This window comes from Lampris incognitus, chromosome 12, assembly GCF_029633865.1.
Source record: "Lampris incognitus isolate fLamInc1 chromosome 12, fLamInc1.hap2, whole genome shotgun sequence".
NCBI lineage: Eukaryota > Metazoa > Chordata > Actinopteri > Lampriformes > Lampridae > Lampris > Lampris incognitus.
Window position 1 is genome coordinate 23,314,603 of NC_079222.1, and position 27,535 is coordinate 23,342,137.

General features: G+C 42.2%; 1 protein-coding gene across 1 annotated transcript in view; it reads right to left on the bottom strand.

Annotated features, from left to right (window-relative positions):
• rgs3a (regulator of G protein signaling 3a) overlaps nucleotides 1-27,535 on the bottom strand; it is a 177,692-nt gene that overhangs the window by 108,395 nt on the left and 41,762 nt on the right. The window contains exons 9-10 of the mRNA XM_056290421.1: nucleotides 20,131-20,210; nucleotides 3,626-3,760 (exon numbers count right to left, since the gene is read on the bottom strand). Coding sequence (XP_056146396.1) covers nucleotides 3,626-3,760; nucleotides 20,131-20,210 — 215 coding nt within the window. The remainder of the gene's footprint in view (nucleotides 1-3,625; nucleotides 3,761-20,130; nucleotides 20,211-27,535) is intronic.

The window sequence follows — 27,535 nt, forward strand, 5'->3', positions numbered from 1 at the left end:
TCAATCCTCTGTTGCTCTCCCTGAGGTTTCTTCCTATTTTGGTGACCCCTTGACGACAGCTGCCGAAAGTAGTAGTAGTAGTAGTAGTAGTAGTAGCAGTAGTAATAGTAATAGTAATAGTAGTAGTAGACACTACTGCAAATTCTATCGCATCATTCTCTATTCCCACCTAATACAAGTTGAATGCTGTTGTGGTAAAACTAATTTACATTATGGATGTAAAGATGACTCAAGCAGTGATATGCTGCTCAGGCACAATTTATTAAAGTATATCAAAGAGGTTGCCAAAATGAAAACTTTTGCAACAACACAATCCTTTTTCAGGGTTTTATTTCCCCCAATGCCTGCTGCATCAGACAGAGCATTCTGGTCAAATTTTGGTCTGGGTGTTACTGTAAGCAGAGACATAAATAGATTAGCAGCTGATTTCCTACATTTGTGAAATCTTTTTTTTTAACTTGATAAAACAGAACATATTTATTTAAATAAAGTCAGCTTCCCTGTTCCAACCATAAAGTGCAAAGAGGTGAGGATAATACTCTAAAAGGTGTGCTTAAATGAAAATCACAAAAATTATTTAAGGCTGCAACATTCTAGAACTGCTTTTTAATTTAATGTTAAAAATGTATGTATGTGAAAATTAGTGGGTTTTAGTATTAAGTATCAATTTTGACAGAAATTAGAAGACAAGCTGGCTGTCCTGCAACCCACTCCACACACTAATAGACACAGGCACACTATGCAGATCTTAGGTCATATGGATATCATCTGGTTTGAGGTTTTTGGTTTTTGTTTGTATTTTGATTTGTGACCAGTCTTCCTGTGGCGGTCATTTATCTGCAAAAACTTTTCATCCTTTCATTCAAGACGTGGCTCTTCTGCCTCATCATGCCGTGCTCATGTAGAATTCCTGTTATTTTCTCGTAGACTACGGCATCTCTAACTGTTCCAGACAGCTGCTTATGAATTTCATCCTCTATGTGAACTGAGAGGAGCTCCCTTATTTCTGAATCTGTCCAGTTTCCAGCCATTCTTGGGAAAAAAGAAGAACTTGTATTGCAGTTATCAAATCACCCGTGAGGCAAGGCAACCGTCGCGGATTCAAATATGTCATCAGCAGAGTCTTGTGATTGGTTTGCTTGCTCTACGTGAAAGCGTCTTTCGTCAGACGGACGTAAGACTTTATATAATTCCTTGTAATGTTGCTGCTTTCATTCACAACACAGGGTTACTGGCATTTTCCATGAAATCATACATGGCCTTGAGGTGGGATATTGGTGGTACAGATTTCTCTGAATATCGATCCCTGCTCCCATTGACCCCATGCAGGAAGCGTCCCTGAACATTTCAGGCCAAGACTGTATGTCCATCCATCCATCCATTATCCAAACCGCTTATCCTGCTGGTGGGCGGCAGGCAAGGAGACACCCTGGACAGGCTGCTAGGCCATCACAGGGCCAAGACTGCATCTCTGAATGAGGTAATAGCTGGTATTGTGAGCAGCAAGAACAGACTTTTTTTTTATCCCATTAAGGACAATGAATATTTAGGCACAACTGGGGAAAAAAAACTTTTCCAATGTGAATATTCCACATTTACTGGCATATTTGGAAACGCAACCTGCACTACATACCTTTAAGAGTCAAAAGGAGAGACACTTTGCAAAGTCGCTTTCGTATTTCAGTCTGAAATATAGTGGCATCTGTTTTCAAAAACATCTGTCAAGGAAAGCCTATTGATGAATTTGATCACATTTGAAAGTTATGATAATGGCTGTTCAGCCCATGTTGTCATCTTTTATGGAAGAATCCTTGTTTGCGCGCAAGTGTGTGTGTGCGTGTGTGTGCGTGTGTGTGGGTGTGTGGGTGTGTGTGGTAGTGCATGGTATGTATCTGAAGGTGCTTGTCCTCCTAAAACCAACAGAAGAGTTTTTTTTCCACCCAACCCCTTGAAGCAACCAACATACACAGCGTTAAATCAGCATTTACACTTCATTTTGGAAACCCTGTTTATAACAAGAGTCTGCTAAGGCGCCACACAAAGGTAGTCACCATACAGCCCATGTACTGAATAGCTAATTTTTACATAATTAAAGATATTTTAAGATGATAGAATGATAAAATAATTCCCTCTAAGGTATTCACTCCAAAAAATGCAATCAAAAGTGAGTTAATTTCACATGAATATAGATTAATGCTATGATTAACATCCATGCCTTCAGGACAAAGAAAATAGAATTTAATAATATCAAAAGTCTTGAATGAAAAGACAAAGAAGTGTTCAGATCTTCATTGCCATCTAGAAGCTAATATGTTGTTTGCAGAATGTTTATCTCTATTGAAATAAGGACAGTTTGTTGATCAAGGCCATGTCAAATTAAGAGAAAATACCACCTAGTGGTATTTCTGGGGCAGTAATGAGATGCTGCAGGCCTATTTGTACACCATTGCCCAAGTCCATCTCTCTCTTCTTTGTGTTTATTAAATAAATCACTAATGCAAAGCAGGTAAGTTTTCTTTACACAGGACAATTATTCCTGCCCCCCCCTTTTTTCTTCTCAGTGGTATTCAGCCTACTACCCACTCTTCTGAGCCATCCCGGTCACTGCTCCATGTCCTCTGCTGATCCGGGGAGGGCTGCAGACTACCACATGTCTCCTCCGATACATGTGGAGTTGCCAGCCGCTTCTTTTCACCTGACAGCGAGGAATTTCACCAGCGCGTGGATCACGCAATTCCCCCAGTCCCCCCCCCCCCCGAACAGGCACCCCAACCGATCAGAGGAGGCGCTAGTGCAGTGACCAAGACACATACCCACATCCCGCTTCCCACCCACACACACGGCCAATTGTGTCTGTAGGGTCGCCTGACCAAGCCAGAGGTTACACGGGGCTTCGAACTGGTGATCCCCGAGTTGTTAGGCGATGGAATAGACCGCCACGCTACCAAGATGCCATTCGTGTCTTTTAATCACCTTTCAATCAAACGATTTAGGATAATTTGCCTCTGGATAGGTATGTATATGCATTGTCCTTGGTGGCCAGTATAAATTAAGTAAATGCAAACAAAAGGGGAGGTGTCAAATGAAAGAATGAGATAATGTGTGTAGTAAAGAAATAAGTTTGTGTTTGGATTCACAATTAAGTTGTATTTTGGAGTATCAGTCTAATTGATACTGTCTGTATGGATAAATTATATGTCCCTTTAATAAAATTCAACCTTAAGGCAAAAAGATGAACCTCTCACAAAAAGGAAAAAGAAAATACAGAAAAAAGCCCAGACTGTAGATTTACCATGGCAGAGCTTCAAACAACAATGGACAACAGCAACTTCATTCATAGCTCCCCAGCTGCCAGCCTCTCAGCAGGGCCCAGACAGCCCGAAGAGCACTGAATTTGTTTATATCCTAAATAACACTTGACACTGCCACAGTGGAACCTTGAAAGAGGGCTCGGAGCATGTGGACTTAAAGGTAAAAATATGCCTACTTGTAGGTGGGTCAATGGGCAAAGAAGGATAAAAGGCACACATACTACGTTCTAGCTATGTTCAAATGAATGCATTTCCAGTTTCGCGCATGCATATTATTGAGAGTTTTGAGATATTTGAATGTTTCTGAGCCCTACCTGCTCAAAGTGTGGAGCAATCGGCTCTCTTCTTTGAAGCTGGAGTTGCTTGTCAATATTGTCCTTCAGACACTGACAAACACGTCGCTTCTGGTCCACCGAGTAGGCTTCTAGACTAAGCAGGCAGTCACACTTCTAGAGAGGGAGACAAGGAGGGGGAGAGATGGATAGCTGGAGGTTAAAAACAGTAGGCTGATTAGTTCTCTGTCATGCCAAAGAAAATTACTTCCTATTCCCTTTATACTGATTAAATGAGAAGTACAGTAAGACAGAAAATATTAATCAAAGCAAAAGAATACCAGGCTAATTAAGACGTGTTTTTCTTGTGTAATGGTCCCTGACAGCTTTAGAGGCACTGTCAAGGTGGAAGGGTGTGTTTAAGTGTATATGCGTACCACCCACTCATTAGATCAGGTCATAGGCATCTTAAAGGGAAGATTCATCGAATTTCAACCTTATATCTTTCTTATCTGCAAGAGGGACAGCACATGAAAAACACCTGAAGTTGTTCCTGATCATTTCTGCATCCTGTATCCTTGATGATTTTACTGAGATTCTTTCAATAACCTGCACTGAATTTGACTGTGTAGTCATTACAGGTGATTTTAATGTACAAATAGATAATGTCGGTGACAAAAACGCCATAGAACTTTCTGCCATATTTTACACGTTTGATCATCTCAACATGTGAAAGAGCCGACCACTAATAAAAGACACACTCTATAAATCTAGTTATTACTAAGGGTGTTAACATTTCAAATTTTCCTGTGCTTGATGTTGCTCTATTAGATCATTTCTGTATATTCTTTGATCTGTCTATAACATCAAAAATCCACATTAGGGGCATCCGGGTAGCAGTGGTCTATTCCGTTGCCTACCAACACGGGGATCGCCAGTTCAAATCCCTGTGTTACCTCCGGCTTGGTCGGGCATCCCTACAGACACAATTGGCCGTGTCTGCGGATGGGAAGCCGGATGTGGGTATGTGTTCTGGTTGTTGCACCAGCACCTCCTCTGGTCAGTTGGGGTGCCGTTCAGGGGGGGAACTGGGGGGAAGAGCGTGATCCTCCCACGCACTACGTCCCCCTGGTGAAACTCCTCACTGTTAGGTGAAAAGAAGCGGCTGGCGACTCCACATGTATCGGAGGAGACACGTGGTAGTCTGCAGCCCTCCCCGGATCACCAGAGGGGGTGGAGCAGCGACTGGGACGGCTCGGAAGAGTGGGGTAATTAGCTGGATACAATTGGGGAGAAAAAAAGGGAAAAATCCAAGGAAAAAAAAATCCACATTAGATCTGAAACTGTTAAAAAAAAGATAAACTAATGACAATACCAGTACACCTTTTATGGAAGCTATCAAATATCAAACTGCCCCAGCTTCAAATCATGTTGATGATCTGCTGAAAACCTTCAATTCTAAAATTTCGAATGTAATTGATGCCGTTGCACCTGCTAAGTTTAAATTGATCACTAGTAAGCAAAAGGCACCATAGAACAACACTCATTCTGTGAAGGCTCAGAAAAGGGAGTGCTGGAAAAAATGGCGTAAATCAAACCTTCAGAATCATTTTGAAATCTATAAAGAAAATGTACATATTTACAGCCTGAACTTGAAAAGTTGATTTTTCTCTGAGATCATCAACAAGAAGAATAAGAATTCACTTATCTTATTTGCTACCGTTGAAAGGATAACCAACCCATCAGTCCAGTACCCAAGCCGCTTATCCTAATTAGGGTCACGGGTTCAAATACCCCCGGAACTAGATTTTACCAGCAAATGTAGTGAGTTTGCAGCCTTTTTTAATTACAAGATTCTAGGCATCAGACATGCTATTAACTCCTCAATGGCAAACAAAAAGGCATCATCACCGCAGTCTTCCAGAAATAAATTGGTAGGTATGACACAATTTAATCCCATTGATCACAAACCAATCAAAAAAATTGTGTCCAATTTCAATTCATCCACCTGTTGTCTTGATGTTTTACCCACTAGCTTCATTAAAACAGTTTAGAACAGCCTGCTGAAAGAATACTTATAGTTAACAATTCCCTCCAATTTGGCATTTTTCTAAAGGCTTTGAAAATTGCAGTCATTAAGCCTCATCAAGAAGAACATTCTTCATGCTACTGTACTTAATAACTGTCAGCCAATCTCAAACGTACTGTTTTTATGCCAAGTGTTTCAAAAAGTTGTCCACCAACAACTTAGTAACTTTTTAACATTAAAAAATTGCTTCGATAGCTTTCAATCAGGATTTCGGCCCCATCATGGCACTGAGACTGCACTCATAAAATGACATTTGCCTGAACAATGACTCAAAGTCTCTGTTTTAGTATTGTTGGATCTTAGTGCTGCTTTTAACACCGTGGACCAAAAAATTCTATTCCAAAGATTAGAAAACTGGGTGGACTTCTGAACTGTCCTTAAGTGGTTCAAGTCATATCTTCATGACATAAGTTACTTTGTCTCCATTGGAACTTGTGTGTCCAAGCAGATGGCCATGACACCTGCGGGGTTCCACATGGGTCCATTTTGTGACCTCTCTTGTTTAATATGTTTACTTTGGGCCAAATCATACAATAGAGTTATGCAGATGACACACAAATCTACATATCACTTACACCAGGTGACTATGGACCTGTTGAATCTCTGTGTCAAAGCATCAAACAAATCAATAAGTGGAAGCAGCAACATGTTCCCCAATTAAATAGAGCTAAGCCCAAGATAATTGTCTTTGGAGCAAAGAAAGAAAGATAGAATGTTGGCTCTAATCTTGACTCCCTGTCTCTCATAACTAAGAGTCAAGCCAGAAATCTTGGTGTTATCCTGGATTTAAATTTCGATAGCCACATCAAGTCAGTAACTTCATCAACTTACTATCATCTAAAAATATTGCAGGAGTCAGAGGAATAATGTCCAAGCAATACCTAGTAAAGCTTACCCACATTTTTATTTCCAGTAGATTGGCTTACTGCAATGGTCTGTTCACAAGGCTTTCAAAAGACCTCTGTGGCAACTCCAACTTATTCAGAATGCCACTGCCATGGTCCTGGTGAAAACTAGCAAATATGACCACATTACACCAGTTCTAAAATCCTTACACTGGCTACCAGTCACTCAGAGAACTGATTTCAAACTCTTCCTGCTTGTCTACAAATCACTCTGTGGCTCTGGGCACAAATACATCTCTGACATGTTTGTACTATATGATCCTTCTAGGACCCTTAGGACACCTGGGACTAGCCTTCTGGCTGACCCAAGAGTTAGAACAAAACACGGTGAAGAAGCGTTTTGTTATCATGCAACACAGACCCGGAATAACCTCCCAGATGATATCAGACAAGCCCCGACTCTGACCACTTTTAAATCAAAGCTAAAAACTTTCCTATTTTACACTGCCTACTCTACCCTGTAATGGCTAAAAACTTCGTCTTTTTAGCTTAGCTTTTGAATTGCCTTCATTTTAATTGTTTCTGTTCAGGATCCCAACAGAGCTGACACGGGCAAGTACACATTTTCATTAGTCTTGTCCAGGTAATGCTTACTTGCGCAAGAGTGAACACTATATGTGGGGAGGACAGCACTTTACCCTGTATGATTCTCATTCATCTGTAGATGATGAGGTTTTTGGTTAACAGGAGAATTTATGATTCTCATCTGCCTTAGGCAGTGAGACCTGGCGTAAATATCAGATCAAGAGTACAATCAGGAAGGGTAGGGGATAAGAAAAGTCAAGAAAAAAATATGGGTTCACTCACAATGTGCACCTAAAAGTGGGGGTATTTGTTGTATTCTGTTACCTTTCGATTTCACTTGGTTTGAACTGCTCCAGTTTACTTCTTAAGTATTTTATCATTTGTCCCGTTTGTCAGTACTTTTGCACTTTTTAACTGCAAATCTTTTACATTTTCTGTATTGTTATTACTCTGTAAAACACTTTGAATTTCCCCAGTGTATGAAATCCATCCATTATCTGAACCGCTTATCCTGCTCTCAGGGTCACGGGAGATGCTGGAGCATATTATGAAATGTGCTATAAAAATAAGCTGCCTTGCCTTGCAGCTTGCCTTACTTTGTGCCTTTCCTTGCCTTGCCTTGAACCTTGCTTTGCCTTGCACCTTACCTTGCCTTGCGCCTTGCATCTTTCCTTGTCTTGCCTTGCACCTTGCACCTTGCCTTGCCTTGCCTTGCACCTTGCCTTGCCTTGCCTTGCATCTTCCCTTGCCTTGCACCTTGCACCGTGCTTTGCCTTGTGCCTTACCTTGCCTTGCGCCTTGCACCTTGCATCTTGCCTTGCCTTTCCTTGTATTGCACCTTGCCTTGCCTTGCATCTTCCCTTGCATCTTCCCTTGCCTTGCAGCTTGCCTTGCCTTGCCTTGCCTTGCCTTGCCTTGCCTTGCCTTGCCTTGCCTTGCCCTTGAGCCCTTGCCCTTGCCTTGCCTTGTGTTACGCCCCTAGTGCCGTGTGTCTGTAGTTTTCCCTCTCCAGGTGATGCCCCGCCTCCTGTGGAGCTGCTGATTGAGCCCAGGTGACCCCAATTCCTCATCAGCTGGGTATATAACTTGGAGAGAGACACCCAACAGTGCCAGTGGGCCATTGTTGGCAGCAGTGAGTGGAGAGAGACGGCCAGTGGGCCATTGGTGTCAACCAGAGAGCAAGCTCTTGTGTCTATACTCCTTGAGAAGGAGGGTGAACCCTTATTAGTGTTCTTGTTTCCTTCGGTTTGGTTGGATCTGAGTTTGTTTTGTTAAAAGCCTGGTTAGTTAAGCGCCAGCATCTTTAGTTGCCTGTTTATTCGATAGTTTGACTAAAAGTTTGTTTTGTTAATAAATCTGTTTTTACATCCGGTTCCGCCTCCCACTCTTCTTGTTCCTCCGGGACACTTTTATTTTCTTTGTTACTTCCCCTCATCCCCTGGACCTTTAACGGGGATCGTAACACCTTGCCTTGCCTCGCCTCGCCTCACCTCGCCTCTGGGGTAGCAGTTTTTCTCTGGCTGCCTAGTAACATATCATGATGTCAGTTGGTGTTAAGAAAAACTACATCCTAGCAGGGTTTCTGATACTCTAATCTACTCTCAACACACTGGTCAAAAAATACATCCTCCTTCTTTTGACTATGTTACATTTCCAATGGTGGAAATGATGTCCCACAACACTAGCGTAGAGAATTTTATGGTCGATGACATAGAGGCTTACAAAATAAAAAGTACATTTGATGAAACGTAACCCTAATATAGTCTGCTTAAAGTCATAACAGGCTTCTTAAGCCACACTTAGCTTTAGTTACAAATTCAACATATACTTTTGAAACAACATACTGTAGATCTCGTGAAAGATTTAATCCTGTATTTCAAATTGATTTATGGCCCATACAATCTATAGATCAACAATGCTGCTGCCTTAGTGTCGTCCCTAGAAAACTTTGAGGCCAGCAATGGCAGGAAAATGAGGGTGAATGTTGGTGTGGCCCTCTCAAGATGGAAAACTCTGAAAGTGGACAACATATTTCCAAGTGTTGCTCGTTTTCTGTTGGGCAGGTAACTAAAGGAATTAATCATTTATGTTCACACTATGTTTACCATCTGCATTTTCTTGTCAGAAAGGTACATGTTGTACTACAACATATTTTTCCCATTTTTACGCCTTAAGCTTTAACTGAACATTTCCATCTACCTCACATGTTTTTGCTTCTGGCCTCTGGGAGAAAAAAAATCACATTTGCATCCTGACATTTTTGGGCATGGGCAAGGCTATAAATACGTCTTTTCCCATTTTCTGCAAGCCCTCCTAGATTGACTGAAGTCCTCGGGCTTTTCTTGGTGCTCATTGCACTGGTCAATGGTGAATCATGATGCTTGCTTGTTTGTTCATTTCCTGGCTTCCTGGCATTGGCATACTTGTCCTTCTGTGTTGCTATCGCTTGACTGCCTGTGCCTTTCAGTGTCACTAAATGTCTGAATATGGGGATGCTGACATTGTGGGGTCCAGATAAAATGTTTGGTGGGTAAGGCCTTGTCATTGTCAGTGATGGTAATGCAGGGTAAAGAGACTTTTCAAGCCTGAGTTGATAGCAGCTATGTCAAGGCTGCAATTCCTTGATGGTATGGTAGGATGTGCTATATACAGTGCGCTGTTTTGTGTTGACTTAGAGTGGTTGAGGGAAAATGAAACAATTCTCTTGACACATGCTAAATGGAAAATGCCAAAAAGAAATGTTGGAAAGTAACAAACAAGCAAAGGAAAAACATATGGGGTTGTATACAGAGGAGATCTATATATAAAGCATATCAACTACAAGACACAAAACACTCACAAACATCACACACATTTTCTTAGAGGGAAAAAAAGGGCAGATAAATAGAACTGGAGAAAAATGTTAAGATGGGCAATTAATATTTTCTGTATCATTTCATTGCTCCATTTTGCTATGCCTTTGTCCATACACTGTTACACAACTCGGTTTTACATATGTCAATTTACCTAAAAATCACTGCACTGCATTAGTTTGAATATTAAGCTATGGCAGACTATGTGTGCACTGTTGATAGCCGTTTGGTGTTTACATACATGTCAGGGTTGGAGCATTGTCACAATGTGCTCAGTCTTTATGGCCAACGTGTAAATAACAATGGCAGTACATTATTCACTATCAATCTAAGCTTCTTGAAGTTTGGCACAACTCTTCATTTCATTAAATAAAATGAAATGAATGGCGGCATGGTGGCCCAGTGGTTAACACTGTTGCCTCACAGCAAGATCCTGGGTTCGAACCCCAGGCTGTCCCAGGTCCTTTTGTGTGGAGTTTGCATGTTCTCCCCATGTCTACATGGGTTTCCTCCGGGTGTGCCGGTTTCCTCCCACCATCAAAAAGACATGCATGTTAGGGTTAATACTCCTGTCTGTGTCCCTGACCAAGGCAATGGATAAAGAACTGGAGTTGGTCCCCAGGCCCTGCAGCTGCCCACTGCTCCTATACAATAGCATGAGTTAAATGCAGAGAACAAATCCATTGTAACCAAAATATACAATGACAAAATAAAGTTGCTTTCTCTTTTCTTAATGAACATTGCACACAGAAAAATTATTTCAGTCATGCTGGCTTGAATCAGATATAAAAGATAATTTAAATTTTTTATACATAGCTTTGACTTCTATTCGGGTTTAAAGCAAATGTTCAAGTTCAATGACCTTCCAGAATGAATTTACAAAAAAACAAAAACAAAAAAACAAAACAAAATCAAAACAAAACAGAAAACAGCCACCATGTTGATATTTGGACCACGTCCCAGACACGAACACTTGGAATTTCTGAAGCTTGAAGAGGACCACAGGCGTAACAAGTCAGTGCCGGGCCCCAGTGCAAGATGGTCAAAGGGCCCAAGCCCGCCCATCACAATCAGACGTAACATAATGTAATGTCAGTAGCAAATGAAAGAAGTGAAAGGACACAGCTTTACAATGACCACCAACAGTGACATGCGTTGCACAATTGATGCCTTAGGGTGCTTTCACACTAGCGACCCGGGCCCAGATCCGAGTACACTTGACCCCAAAGTCCAGTTCGTTTGAGTAGTGGGAACACTGCGTACCGTACCCAGGTCCACTTGAAAAGGTGATCTCTAGTATGATTCATGTGTACTCAGGTATGGTTCGCATCAGGTATAAAAACAACTGTACCAAATCAAATGAAATCAAATAATTGGTGACGATGCACCTTGACACATGAAAACATCAGCAATAGCACACCCGCACAGTGAAAACACTATTCATGTCGGCACATAAGCCTTATGAATACAAAACAAAAGTGTGTAGGTTGATTATTAGTCAAATAAATAATAAATAAGTTCTACTTACATCATAGGCACACTTTTTTTCTGTGCTGTGCTAGCTAACTCTTCTGTGTGGATTTTGCTACACAGTGGTACACATGTGCATAATCATGTGCGGGCACACTTTACGGATTTTTGAACATAACGTATACCGTAGACTAAGTGCTCAAGTTGAGATCTTTGATACGATAGTGGCTAGATAAAGAGGGGTCCATGAATGCCGGCCCTAAATTATTGTGGGCCCCAATGCAGCTACATTACCTGCATATATGGTAGTTTCCCCTCTGAAAACAACTCAGTGAAATTCCTGACCGCAGGAAAGAAAATCTGTTTGGATGCTCATGTTAAGCATGGCTCCTTTATGTATTTACCCCTCAATTTGCAACTTAACACAGGTCAGAAAGGGTAAGGTTTAAAGCAAATTGAGATTATCATTGCACTCATATTTTTCTGTGTATGTTAATTAATCAACTGGCCCTTACGGTGCTTAGATACTTAATACTGTCCTTTCTTGTAAGCTTCTGTGCTATGTCCAATAGGCCAAATTGTATAACTACAACTATGATGAGCCTCCACAAAAAACAAACCATCAGGTAATATATATATTTTTTATTTTTTATATTTTTTGCACGAGGGAGGTTTGCCTTCATTTTTTAATCTACCCACCCAAGAGACAAAAATGATATGTAATGAGATGAAATTCAATGAATGGCCACTGGCCTGCTATGGAGCAGCTAAAAATACAGGCAGCATTTCCCCTTAATTAGATTGATTAAAGTGGTCCCTGGTTGTGGCCTTCCCCCTGAGCCATGTGGTAGGCACTCTTTGAATGTGAAGCTGACTTGCTGTCAACAGCCCACCTTGGCTTCTTAACATGCATTGTATCAGTGATAACTACATAATTCTACATAAAGGGTAAACATGCTAGCAGTGACAGCAAACTTTTTCAAAGAGAAGGTTAGTGCTCTTTCTGATAGTGTTGCAGTCATATTTAGACACACTTGGTCAGCTCTAACATGGGCATTAACCCTCTCCAATCACGAGGTCGAGTCACGCTCCTCAGAGCTCCAATAGTCCTTTGCACATCCAGACCCTTGTCACACTAAGCACTGTCATAACCTATCAGCTGTAGCCCACAGATTAAGCATGCTATCCAAACCTGCCACTCCCCTCTACTTCAACAGTGGACTTGGTTGCTTACGGCCATGCCACCCTGACTATATACCCTTTATATATATATATATATATATATACACTACCGTTCAAAAGTTTGGGATCACCCAAACAATTTTGTGTTTTCCATAAAAGTCACACTTATTCACCACCATATGTTGTGAAATGAATAGAAAATAGAGTCAAGACATTGACAAGGTTAGAAATAATGATTTGTATTTGAAATAAGATTTTTTTTACATCAAACTTTGCTTTCGTCAAAGAATCCTCCATTTGCAGCAATTACAGCATTGCAGACCTTTGGCATTCTAGCTGTTAATTTGTTGAGGTAATCTGGAGAAATTGCACCCCACGCTTCCAGAAGCAGCTCCCACAAGTTGGATTGGTTGGATGGGCACTTCTTTGAGCAGATTGAGTTTCTGGAGCATCACATTTGTGGGGTCAATTAAACGCTCAAAATGGCCAGAAAAAGAGAACTTTCCTCTGAAACTCGACAGTCTATTCTTGTTCTTAGAAATGAAGGCTATTCCATGCGAGAAATTGCTAAGAAATTGAAGATTTCCTACACCGGTGTGTACTACTCCCTTCAGAGGACAGCACAAACAGGCTCTAACCAGAGTAGAAAAAGGAGTGGGAGGCCGCGTTGCACAACTGAGCAAGAAGATAAGTACATTAGAGTCTCTAGTTTGAGAAACAGACGCCTCACAGGTCCCCAACTGGCATCTTCATTAAATAGTACCTGTTAGAGCCTGTTTGTGCTGTCCTCTGAAGGGAGTAGTACACACCGGTGTAGGAAATCTTCAATTTCTTAGCAATTTCTCGCATGGAATAGCCTTCATTTCTAAGAACAAGAATAGACTGTCGAGTTTCAGAGGAAAGTTCTCTTTTTCTGGCCATTTTGAGCGTTTAATTGACCCCACAAATGTGATGCTCCAGAAACTCAATCTGCTCAAAGAAGTGCCCATCCAACCAATCCAACTTGTGGGAGCTGCTTCTGGAAGCGTGGGGTGCAATTTCTCCAGATTACCTCAACAAATTAACAGCTAGAATGCCAAAGGTCTGCAATGCTGTAATTGCTGCAAATGGAGGATTCTTTGACGAAAGCAAAGTTTGATGTAAAAAAAATCTTATTTCAAATACAAATCATTATTTCTAACCTTGTCAATGTCTTGACTCTATTTTCTATTCATTTCACAACATATGGTGGTGAATAAGTATGACTTTTCATGGAAAACACGAAATTGTTTGGGTGATCCCAAACTTTTGAACGGTAGTGTATATATGCGTGTGTGTGTGTGTGTGTGTGTGTGTGTGTGCACAGTGCACGTGATATGCATGACGATGCAGTAAATAATATATCCTCTCCCAAGTGGCTTTATTGACAGCTGATGATTGCTTATGGCATGAAACAGGCTTGTACTGTCTCATAAAGAATTCACTTGACTCACTGGATTATATAGATAGATTTTGAGTCGCTCCTGAACCCGGCTAACACGTCCTCAGTGGAGGAGGTAGAGTCTGAAGACTCAGGGGAAGCCCTACCCATATCCCTTGCAGAGGTCTCTGATGTAGTTAAAAAACTCCTCGGTGGCAAGGCGCCGGGTGTGGATGAGATTTGCCCTGAGATGCTGAAGGCTGTGGACATTGTTGGGCTGTCTTTGTTGACACGCCTCTTCAGTGTTGCGTGGAGGTCGGGGACAGTACCTGTGGAGTGGCAGACTGGGGTGGTGGTTTCCATATTCAAAAAGGGGGACCAGAGGGTGTGCGCCAATTATTGGGGCATCACATTGGTCTGCCTCCCTGGTAAAGTCTACTCTAGGGTGCTCAAAAGGAGACTCTGACCGATTGTCGAAACTCGGATCCAGGAGGGACAATGCGGATTCCGTCCTGGCCGTGGAACAACGGACCAACACTTGACCCTTGCGGAAGTGCTGAGGGGGGCATGGGAGTTTTGTGGACTTGGAGAAGGCTTATGATCGTGTACCCCGGGACAATCTGTGGGGGATACTGCGGGAGTATGGGGTACAGGGGCAATTGCTACAAGCCACCCAGTCCTTGTATAACCAAGGTGAGAGCTGTGTCGCATTCTCAGCACAAAGTCAAACATGTTTTTGGTGGGCGTCAGACTCCGCAAAGTTTGTCCCTTGTCTCCAATTCTGTTTGTGATATTCATGGACAGGATCTCAAGGCACAGCCGACGTGAGGAGTGTGTTCATTTTGGGAACCTCAGAATTGCATCTCTGCTCTTCGCAGATGCTGTGGTTTTGTTGGCTTCATCAGAACGTGACCTCCGGCGCGCACTGGGGCAGTTTGCAGCTGAGTGTGAAATGGCTGGGATGAGAGTCAGCACCTCCAAGTCTGAGGCCATGGTTCTCTACCGGAAAATAGTGGATTGCTCCCTCCGGGTTGGGGATGAGTTGTTCCCTCAAGTGAAGGAGTTCAAGTATCTCGGGGTCTTGTTCACAAGTGAGGGTAGGATGGAGTGGGAGATTGACAGGCTGATTGGTGCAGCATCAACAGTAATGCAAACGTTGTACCGGACCATTGTGGTGAAGAAGGAGCTGAGCCAGAAGGCAAAGCTCTCAATTTACCAGTCAATCTTTGTTCCAACCCTCACCTATGGTCATGAACTTTGGGTAGTGACCGAAAGGGTGAGATCGCGGATACAAGCGACTGAAATGAGTTTCCTCTGTAGGTGTATGGGCTCAGCCTTAGAGATAGGGTGAGGAGCTCGGACATCTGGAGGGAGCTTGGAGTAGAGCCACTGTTCCTTCACGTCGAAAGGAGCCAGTTGAGGTGGTTTGGGCATCTGATTAGGATGCCTCCTGGTCGCCTTGCTTTGAGGGTTTACCGGGCACAGCCAACTGAGAGGAGACCCCGGGGTAGACCCAGAAGTCGCTGGAGGGACTACATGTCCAATCTGGCCTGGGAACGCCTTGGGATCCCCCAGGAGGAGCTGAAGGGCGTTGCTGGGGAGAGGGATGTTCGGAGTGCCCTACTTACTAGCTTGCTGCCACCGCGACCCAACCCCAGAGAAGCTGATAGATAGATAGATAGATAGATAGATAGATAGATAGATAGATAGATAGATAGATAGATAGATAGATAGATAGATAGATAGATAGATAGATAGATAGATAGATAGATAGATAGATAGATAGATAGATAGATAGATAGATAGATAGATAGATAGATAGATAGATAGATAGATAGATAGATAGATAGATAGATAGATAGATAGATAGATAGATAGATAGATAGATAGATAGATAGATAGATAGATAGATAGATAGATAGATAGATAGATAGATAGATAGATAGATAGATAGATAGATAGATAGATAGATAGATAGCGTTTTTTTTCTTTCGGACACCGTCAATGGTGTTGATAAAAGTGCTCAACAAGTGAGGAGCGGAATATCAATTTGTACAATGTTTCACCTACCCTGACATCTCCCTGCAATGTAGACATAAGCCCTCTGTAATGGATTACTATGACTGGGGTAAGTCAGTAATTTGATTTTATCCATGCACATCAGTAATTTCAGTCAGTCCTCTGGACAATCAAATAATGTACCATGGTAATGAAGACACAAGACGTTGTAAATGTATTACCTTTTAATTCTCTTTTAAAATTACGAGGTATCACAGTTTTAGTTTATGAACAAATAAGCTAAAATAAAACGTGTACAAAACTGGGCACCACTGCTGCTCTAACCTACCAGTGGTTATATCTTGTATTCTAGGTTCCAGCAGTGTAGGTCAGTAATTCTTTAAAAGTTATAAGATTCAAATTATTTTGGGCTATCATAAAATGCATTAGGTAATTTCAGCAAAAATTTTAACAGGGTAGCCAGAGAAGATTTCTTACATTTCGTTCCGGACATACTGCAATTTTAGGGTCTATGATCATAGCTACTAACCACCAGTCCTCCATTGGTAGTATAAATGCTAGTTGAGGAAGCCTTTACACTCACACAAAGTACCAAAGACTTTAGAAGCTAGCATTTATGAGCTTAACTCACATAAGTGATCACTAAACAGACAACAGATAATAATGCTTAATGTATGAGTACATTCATAACTTTAAAGTCACATATCATAGCATGGATCAATAGATAAAGATATTAAATCACTTTTTCTGTCACTTTTCCCCACATTCTTCTAATTTTTCAGCTCAAATTCCTATCCCCATTATTATCTAACTCAACGTCTATTATGCTTGCTTCTTGTATCAAGCTGTCTATGTCCTATGTCTGGTAAAGTGATGTGGTCTGGATGAGGTAATGCAAAATCAAGGATACATTTACTAAGGAAATAACTGGTTATGAGGACTGCGGTTCCCATGAACCACGATCTCATGACTGGACTTACTGACAGCAGTGCAGAATGGATTATTGAAACTAAAGATAGCCTACATTATATAACTAAAACTAGGGCAACAAACAGAAGAATTATATTTTTTTTTCATATAATATGGTGGCCAATGGCGGCTTTGTGATGTGCGGGTTCCAACCCAGGACCTTCTTGCTGTAAGGCGACAGCGCTAACCGCTGTGCCATCTAGCCGCCCTGTGCCACTATAGGTGCATTCTATATACTTTATAGTGTATACTATTAGTGTGTACTATTCAATGCATTGCAAATAATGTACTTTGCACTTGGCAGACTCACATCAAAGCAGAAATGACTCTTCGTAACGCAAGTAACTTTTTTTTGCTTTTGAATTAGAGGAACTTCTTCTTATTCGCTTCATCAGTACTGATTTAGCTTTGGCTATTATCCATCCATCCATTATCCAAACCGCTTATCCAGCTCTCAGGGTCGCAGGGATGCTGGAGCCTATCCCAGCAATCATTGGGCAGCAGGCGGGGAGACACCCTGGACAAGCCGCCAGTCCATCACAAGGCTCATACACACACACACACACACACACACACACACACACACACACACACACACACACACACACACACACATTCACACCTACGGACAATTTAGTACGGCCAATTCACCTGACCTATATGTCTTTAGACTGTGGGAGGAAACAGGAGCACCGTGAGGAAACCCACGTAGACATGGGGATAATAATAATAATAATAATAGCTTTAATAGATTTTTTAAATAGGCAACAGCCTTGTCTATTATTTAGGTTAAAAGCATACTTTAAAATGAAACTGTTGAAAAATACATTTGAATTTGCTGACACTGACTGCCGCTCCTCCTGCTTTGATATTTGCCATACTGCTTTGGAAAATTCTTCCTTGGCCAGATGTTTGAATGGAAACAAAAAAAGCAGAAAGAATTGTGAGACAATTTTGATCATTTTGTGACCACAAGTGCCATATGTATGTCTATATAATATGCACAGAAATACCATATACATACAGAATTTACACTTACGAAAAGCTGCATACAATTAGTGTCTAGTATGAATAATTCAGACATAACTATTGTGTGTGTGGGTCCTGTGATAGACTGGCAACCTGCTTTTCACCCAATGTCTGCTGAGAAAGACTCCAGCTCCCCACAACCATGAGCTGACTTAATGGTATTGACAATAGATGGGTGGATATGGTGTACAAAAAAACTGTAAACTTTTTAGATTTCAGCAACATCTTTTATGTCAACTGTTGCAAAGACAAACGAGGAATTTTTTTTCTTTTCTTCTTTTTTTCTTCTTCATAGCATAGCAACATGACACATGTATTTATTTACAAGCAGTAGCTCAAAAGACTACCATGGAAGAGGAGTTATGTTCACAGATGAAGTTAAGTAAAATTGCAATAAAGAAATCCCTATATCCCTATTTCCCATGAGGTTTCACACCAGCAGGCACGAAACATCACGATGTGTTCTACAGATAAGTGACCTTTATCTATTGTATATTCACTTTTAAAGAGAATAAAGGAATTTGGTCCCAAAGATAAACCTTCCTTTTATAGAAAATCACAAACTAATATGTTTGTTTTTTTAAACCTCCCTTGCTGAACACCATTTATAAAATCTGATGATGTAACACACAAGCAAACCTGTCAAAAAACTGAAGTATAAAAAATAGAACTGTGACTGGTTTTAGATTCTATTAAGAGAAAGACGGTGCAGGCAGTAATTCCCTCTCATTTCCACAGTTTTCCGACAGACTTTCATCTATTTCTGGATTGTTTGGTCTGGTTCTCAGCCCAGAGCTTCTCTGTGGCTTGCAGAGACAAGGTTGCCCTGAAAAGAAAAGGGATGTATAACTGGATCCCTTGGCCTAAGGGGCATCCTATAGCCACCAAGGAAAATGATAAGCACATGGTAGGGCTTGGAGCAAATGTACCAAGGCTATGTGCTGGTTCTGAAAAGTTGCTCTCTGTGTTGAGAACTTCTTTCGAGCTGCCTTTGCAGATAAAAAAAAGGAATCTACAATCCGTGTCTTGTGTTCCTTTAACAAGTTTACATGGCCAATTACACAGAATTCTTTTAATGAGCACTGAGCATTTAAATCCTTTTAAAATCTAATTGTATGGTTTATATAATACATATTACTTAATTTCCAAAACAATTATGCAATTTGATTATTTTTTGTCAGATAAGAAACAAGTATTTTCTTCAAATCATACCATCTTCAGTAGATTTTAGGAGTACTGCATTTGTACTGTACACCAACTTTACTTGAAAAGGAACAAACTTGTTTTAAAATCAAAAGATGTAGATAAAGATTCCACTTGTGGAAGTATATTAAGTAAGTAAGTGAGTAAACTATTTTCAAGAGACCAGGATGCAGTTCTTTGAAAAAGCCACTAGGGTAAAATGTCTGCATCACATTCATTGATGATTATTTGTGCAGTAATCTCTTTGTAAATGCCCAAAGATAAAGGGCTCTATTTTTATGAAACTGGGCACAGACACAAGTGCAGGCACACATTGGTGTGTGGAATATGTTTTTGGTAATTTGATGACTTGTGCAATGTGGCACAAGCATTTAAGAGGTTGGATTATGATGAATATATTATAAGCAGGTAGAGTTGGAGCGGGCTTCGACTTGGCCAATCAAATCAGCTCCTCGCATACCCTTTAAATATGCTGGGGCACAGCGTATCGCCATTTTCGTGATGGATGAATGGATGCACTCCTCCTTGGTCAACTGGGATTTACAAAATCTGGTGGCAGTAAATCTTTTCCCTGTACTGCCGCTGTCTTCCAGTTATATACTCCATCAATATAGACTGTGACATTAGCAAAGCAAGATTATCGAAGATTTACCCAAACCTCTCTGATATTTGTGACAGATGCTCTCATATGTTCTGGTCATGCCCGAGTTTGATGGAATACTGGAGGTCTTTCTTTGACCTTATATGAGAGATTTTGGAACTGAATCTGGACCCATCGCCTAAAATTGCTATCTTTAGTGTCCCTGAGGAGGGAGTTAAAATGACTGCTAAGCAAATGAATGTAATCTCCTTTGTCTCTTTAATTGCCCATCGTCATATTCTCTTTACATGGAAAACTCGCTCACCCCCTCAAACACATCCTGGCTATGGGACTTAATGTCATTTCTGAAATTGGAAAAGATCAAATTTGCTGTCTGGGGCTCAGCTGAAAATTTTTACAAACACTGGCAAGCTCTTATCTCTCACTTCGAAACGATGTGCTCTATTCCATTGAACTAGAGCAGTGGTTGTATGATTTGGTTTAGACAACGGTGTACTGTTCTGAGATATGCCTGTGCATGCATATACATATAGTGTGTATATGGGTGAATTGGGCATATGTTTATGTTGGTAGGCATACGTGCAAGTATAACAAAGTGCGGGCACATACAGTGCATCCGGAAAGTATTCACACCCCTTCACTTTCCCCACATTTTGTTATGTTACAGCCTTATTCCAAAATGGATTAAATTCCTTTTTTTTCTCATCAATCTACACACAATACCCCATAATGACAAAGTGAAAAAGGTTTTGTAGAAATTTTTGCAAATTTATTAGAAATAGGAAACTGAAATATTGCATGTACATAAGTATTCACACCCATTACTCAGTGCTTGGTTGAGGCACCTTTGGCAGCGATTACAGCCTCAAGTCTTCTTCGGTATGAAGCTACAAGCTTGGCACACCTATATTTGGGGTATTTCTCCCATTCTTCTCTGCAGATCCTCTCGAGCTCTGTAAGGGTAGATGGGGAGCGTTGCTGCACAGCTATTTTCAGGTCTTTCCAGAGATGTTTAATGGGGTTCAAGTCTGGGCTCTGGCTGGGCCACTCAAGGACATTCACAGACTTGTCCCGAAGCTACTCCTTAGTTGTCTTGGCTGTGTGCTTAGGGTAGTTGTCGTGTTGAAAGGTAAACCTTCGCCCCAGTCTGAGGTCCTGAGCGCTCTGGAGCAGGTTTTCATCAAGGATCTCTCTGTACTTTGCTCCATTCATCTTTCCCTCGATCCTGACTAGTCTCCCAGTTCCTGCCGCTGAAGAACATCCCCACAGCATGATGCTGCCACCACCATGCTTCACTGTAGGGATGGTATTAGCAAGGTGATGAGAGGTGCCTGGTTTCCTCCAGACGTGACGTTTGGCATTCAGGCCAAAGACTTCAATCTTGGTTTCATCAGACCAGAGAATCTTGTTTCTCATGGTCTGAGAGTCCTTTAGGTGCTTTCTGGCAAACTCCAAGCAGCCTGTCATGTGCCTTTTACTGAGCAGAGGCTTCCGTCTGGCCACTCTACCATAAAGGCCTGATTGGTGGAGTGCTGCAGAGATGGTTGTCCTTCTGGAAGGTTCTCCCATCTCCACAGAGGAACGCTGGAGCTCTGTCAGAGTGACCATCGGGTTCTTGGTCACCTCCCTGACCAAGGCCCTTCTCCCCCGATTGCTCAGTTTGGCTGGGCGGCCAGCTCTAGGAAGAGTCCTGGTGGATCCAAACTTCTTCCATTTACGAATGATGGAGACCACTCTCCTCTTCAGGACCTTCAAAGCTGTAGAAATTTTTTGTACCCTTCCCCAGATCTGTGCCTCAATACAATCCTGTCTCAGAGGTCCACAGACAATTCCTTTGACTTCATGGCTTGGTTTCTGCTCTGACATGCACTGTCAAAAGTGGGACCTTATATAGACAGGTGTGTGCCTTTCCAAATCATGTCCAATCCATTGAATTTACTACAGGTGGACTCCAATCAAGATGTAGAAACATCTCAAGGATGATTAGTGGAAACAGGATGAACCTGAGCTCAATTTTGAGTGTCATAGGAAAGGGTGTGAATATTTATGTACATGCAATATTCCAGTTTTTTATTTTTAATAAATTGGCAAAAATTTCTACAAAACCTTTTTCACTTTGTCATTATGGGGTATTGTGTGTTCATTGATGAGAAAAAAAAGGAATTTAATACATTTTGGAATAAGGCTGTAATATAACACAATGTGGGGAAAGTGAAGGGGTGTGAATACTTTCCGGAGACACTGTACATCTTGGACTGTGGCCTCGTGGGGTGCAGGTGGTGTTTGAGGGCATATTGAAATGTTGATTTAGTGTATTACCAATTGTCCAAACATACCCTTTTCTCTTTCTTTCTCTTTTTTTATGTTATGTATGTTTTTATGTATGTACAAGTATTTTGTACTTTATCTTTGCTTATTTAAATGTTTAATTGTTGTGGTTGTTTTTGATGTTAGCTATCAGGGGGCATATATATATGTGTGTGTGTGTGTGTGTGTGTGTGTGTGTGTGTGTGTGTGTGTGTGTGTGTGTGTGTGTGTGTGCGCGTGTGTGTGTGTGTGTATGTGTTTTCTTTACATTGTGTGTTTTTGTTGAGGTGCAGTTGTTGGTGGGGTGGAAGGGTGGAAGGGTGGGTGGGGAACAGAAAATATGAAAAATGGTGACCTGTAATCCCAGTATTGTTTGTTATTTGCTTGTTTTTCACCAATTTATATATATATAAACTTAGCACAAAAAGTAAGGAAATGTGTATTTGGTAGATTATTTCTTTGTTGTAACAATGCTTGGCAATAAATCTTATATCAGGCACCTGATTGTCAGCACCTGGGGTACCAGAAGCTCAAAACAAGAGTCAATAGCAACAGCAAAATAAGCTGTTTGGCATTGGCAGAGAAGATCTGGCAAATTGTTCATGCGCATAACCGACATACTCAGCTCTGCTGCTCATCCCACAAATGCATGTTCCTTACAAATGTGGCACCATTTAAAAGGGAAATAAACAGGCTTTCCAGCAGTATAAGATTTATTGCCAACTACAAAGAAATAATCTACCAAACACAAATGTCCTTACTTTTTGTGCTTAGTATACATGACTGTGACAAAAGAAAATATCATTATTCAACAGTCTGGCTGACATAACTTATAAATTGTCTTTAATGTGCTCATGTTGTACATAAACCTACAGAAATTGACAATTATCTGTATCTCTCTCTCTCGCTCTGTTGTAGGTGCAAATGCAGTATGCACTCCGTTAAAGAAGCCTCACAGCCGAGGTATCTTCGGCAGTCTCTTCTGCTGTGTGCATTTTAACTTCTGGAGTGATTCTGAATTGCTGGTTCATCTAAAATAGAGTAAGTATCATCTTTCTTGCTTAACAAGTTGCTATTAGTCTTATTCCAGCTGTTTGAGTATTAGTCATTTTCTGTATAGATCTGCTGCTGGTTCCTAGTGGGAACTAGTGGGATCTTATTCTAGCTGTAGCTGTTTTTGACCCAGTGTGTCCTTAAATAGTTCTTGTTGCCTAGCTGTTTTGACTTAGTTATCCTTTTAGCTTATAAATATATTTCTTGGTAACTTGCTGTTTGCAGTTTTAATAGTTTTGTGTGAGGTTTGATAGAGTTTTACATAAGTGACCAGTTTCTGGACAATAGGCCTAGTTTCAATGTACCTCTTTGGCCAATTGGGTGTTAAGTGGCCAGGGTGTGACCAGAACATGACAGGGATTTATAAGTCTGGCCTGGCTCAGTTTCAATCCAGTGTGCATTTTAACTTCTGGAGCGATTCTGAATTGCTGGTTAATCTAGAATAGAGTAAGTATAATCTTTCTTGCTTAACAAGTTGCTATTAGTCTTATTCCAGCTGCTTGAGTATTAGTCCTTTTCTCTATAGATCTGCTGCTGGTTCTTAGTGGGAACTAGTGGGATCTTATTCTAGCTGTAGCTGTCTTATTCTAGCTGTAGTTGTTTTTCACCTAGTGTGGCCTTGAATATTTCTTGTTGCCCATCTGTTTTGACTTAGTTATCCTTTTAGCTTTTCAATATATTCCTTGGTAACTTGCTGTTTGCAGTTTGAATAGTTTTGTGTGAGGTTTGACAGCATTTTACATAAGTGACCAGTTTCTAGGCAATAGGCCTAGTTTCAGTTTACCTCTTTGGCCAATTGGGTGTTAAGTTGCCAGGGTGTGCCCTGCACTCCTGGCAGACAATTAGCAATCAGTGTTCTTTAAATCACTGCTGCTACTTGGAAGTGTCAGCTTCCAAGCAACAGGCAAACAAGCCTAAGGCAAACAGGTCTAGGTTGAACAAAGGCTAGAGTGAACAAAGGGAAGTACGACTTTTTCAAGCCAAGACTTCATCAAGCCAAGATTTCGTCAAGCAAGGACTGCTCTTTTTAGATCCAGTTAATCATCTGTATTTTGTGTACCTAGTATAGACTATGTATTTCCTTTGCATTCCTGTCCTTTCCTCTTCCCAGGGCTGGCATAGACGTTGGGTCACTCCTAGGCGCTGTGACCCTACCAATCTCATATATCCCCACTCTCTCTACTCACGTTGATCAAATGGTGACGGGAGGGCTCTGGAATTGCCAGTCTGCGGTGCCAAAAGCTGAGTTTATCTCAGGCTACGCATCCTTGCTCTCCCTCAACTTTCTTGCTCTAACTGAGACCTGGATCACGCCAGATAACAGTACCACACCCGCAGCTCTGTCTGACATGTACTCTTCTTCTCACACTCCCAGAGCTGGGAGGCGAGGTGGTGGTACTGGCTTGCTAATCTCCCTGAAATGGAAATACTCTCTTGTTTCCATTCCACAATTTTCTCCACCCTCTTTTGAATTCCATGCTGTTACAGTCTGTTATCCAGTCAAACTCACCACTGTGGCTGTGTACCACCCACCAGGCCCCCTTGGTGAGTTTCTGGAGGAGCTTGACACACTTGTCTCGCACTTCCCTGTTGATGACTCTACACTTATCCTTCTTGGTGACTTCAACATCCACACTGACAAGCTAGATCCTCTTCTCTCTTTCCTCTGCTCCTTTGACCTTCACCTCTCACCCTTTCCTCCTACCCACAAGGCCGGCAACCAGCTGGACCTTATCTTTACTAGACACTGTCCTATTTCCAATCTCTTTGTTACTCCCCTCCAGTTCTCTGACCATTATTTCATGTCCTACTCTCTCCCCCTCTCTTCACCCCCCTCAGCCCCTCCCCCTATCCACATGGTTACCTCCGCTCTCTCCGCCACTGATCTTTCTTCCTCTGTTACCTCTATCTTCCCTACACCTGAATCTTTCTCTCTCCTACCCCCTGACACTGCTACTGATCTTCTTCTCTCTACCCTCTCCTCTTCTCTGGACAATCTCTGTCCCCTCACCTCCAGGCCTGCACGCTCAACTCCACCTGCCCCTTGGCTGACCGACTCAGTATGCACTGACAGACAGAGTCTAAGAGTGGGAGAGCGCAAATGGAGAAAAGGCAAACTCCCAGAGGACCTTCTCAACTTCCAATCTCTTCTTTCCGCTTTCTCCTCCTCCCTTTCTGCTGCTAAGGCTGCCTTCTATCGCTCTAAAATCCTATCCTCTGCCTCTAATCCTAAGAAACTCTTTGAAACCTTCTCTACACTTCTTCAACCCCCACCTCCTCCTACTTCCTCCCTTCTCCCTGATGATTTTGCTAACTTCTTTGAAAAGAAGCTAAACATCATCAGAGCCTCCTTTTCTCACCACCCAGTTAGTGCTCCTTGCACTAGCCCACCCTCTGCACCCTCCCTCACCTCTCCACATCCCACCCTATCCCACCTCGCTCCCCTCTCCCCCGATGAGGTCCTCAACCTCATCAAATTCAGTCGCCCCACCACATGCTCACTTGACCTGGTCCCCTCCCCTCTTCTTCAGTCTATAGCACCTGAACTCCTCCCCTTTCTAACCAACCTCACCAACACCTCCCTCCAGGCAGGATGCTTTCCATCTGCCTTCAAGACTGCTAGAGTCACCCCCCTTCACAAGAAACCATCACTTAACTCCTCTGATGCCAAAAACTACAGACTGGTTTCCCTTCTACCCTTTCTATCCAAAACTCTCAAGGTGGGTCACTCGACAGAGATGGCCCTCCTTGCAGTGACCGAATCGATGCATGCTGCGAGAGCAAACTCTCTCTCCTCTGTCCTGATTCCTGGACCTGTCAGCTGCGTTCGACACAGTGAACCACCAGATCCTCCTCTCTACCCTTGAGGGGCTGGGTGTCACAGGCTCTGCAGGCTCAATGTTTGCATCCTACCTGATGGGTCGCTCCTACCAGGTGACATGGAGGGGATCTGTGTTTGAGCCTCGCAGACTGACTGCAGGCATTCCACAAGGTTCGGTTCTGGGTCCTCTCCTTTTCTCCCTGTACATGACATCCCTGCGTTTTCTTATTTGCTCACATGATTTCTCTTACCATTGTTATGCCGATGTCACCCAGCTAATCTTGTCCTTTCCTCCCTATGACACAAGTGGAGACACGCATTACTGCATGCTTGACTGACATCTTGGAATGGATGGCGACACCCCACCTGAAGCTCAATCTGGACAAGACAGAGCTGTTGTTCTCCCCGGGGAAAGGTTGCCCACACCGAGACGTGGCCATCACAATTGAAAACACCGTGGTGACGCCAACTCAGACTGCGAGGAATCTGGGTGTGATCCTGGACGACCAGCTGTTGTTTGCTGCAAATGTTGCATCGGTTGCACGCTCCTGCAGATTTCTCCTCTTTAACATCAGGAGGATTCACCCATTCCTCACCGACGACACGGCACAGGTTCTCATCTAGGCTCTAGTCATCTCCTGGCTGGACTACAGCAACTCCCTCCTTGCTGGTGCGCCGGCATCAACCATCAGACCTCCAGAGTTTGTTCAGAAAGCTGCAGCTCGTCTGGTGTTCAAGCGCCCTAAGTTCTCCCACACAACTCCCCTTCTCATGTCCCTACACTGGCTCCCAGTAGCTACTCGCATCCAGTTTAAGACTCTGATGCTAGCCTACAGAGCAGTGAAAGGAACAGCTCCTTCCTATCTCCAGGCCATGGTTAAGCCCTACACCCCCGCCCAACCACTTCACTCTGCTGCCTCGGGACGCCTGGTTGCCCCGTCACTCCGAGGCCTCTGCTGCTGATCGACCCAGTCACGGCTCTTTTCTGTCCTGGCCCTACAATGGTGGAACAAACTCCCCACTGATGCCAGGACAGCGGAGTCGCTGCCGATCTTTCGGCGCAGGTTGAAAACTCACCTCTTCAAGAACTACTACCCTTGCTCTTAGCACTTATTGTATTCACTCATTTAAAAAAAAAAGTCTTTCTTGTGCTTTTACTTTAGCACTGGTTTTGCTCTTAGATGCTTGTTTAGAAAGATGATGCACTTATGACCTCTGATGACTAGTAGTTCTGCTGATTTCCTACATTAAATGCACTTATTGTAAGTCACTTTGGAGAAAAGCGTCAGCAAAATGACTGTAATATAATTAATATAATGTAATGTAATGTAATGACACAATATAGAACCTAACATGAGGGGGGATTTCTCTCCCATTCCAATTCCCGTAACTCAAAAAAAAAAAAGAAAAAAAGAAAGAAATAGTGAAATTGACTAATGTACCACAGCAATTCCCAAGGCAAAGAGAATAATTTCACTATAGCCCATTTAACTAGAGCCCAACCAGATGTCAAGTATAAACAGTGTGC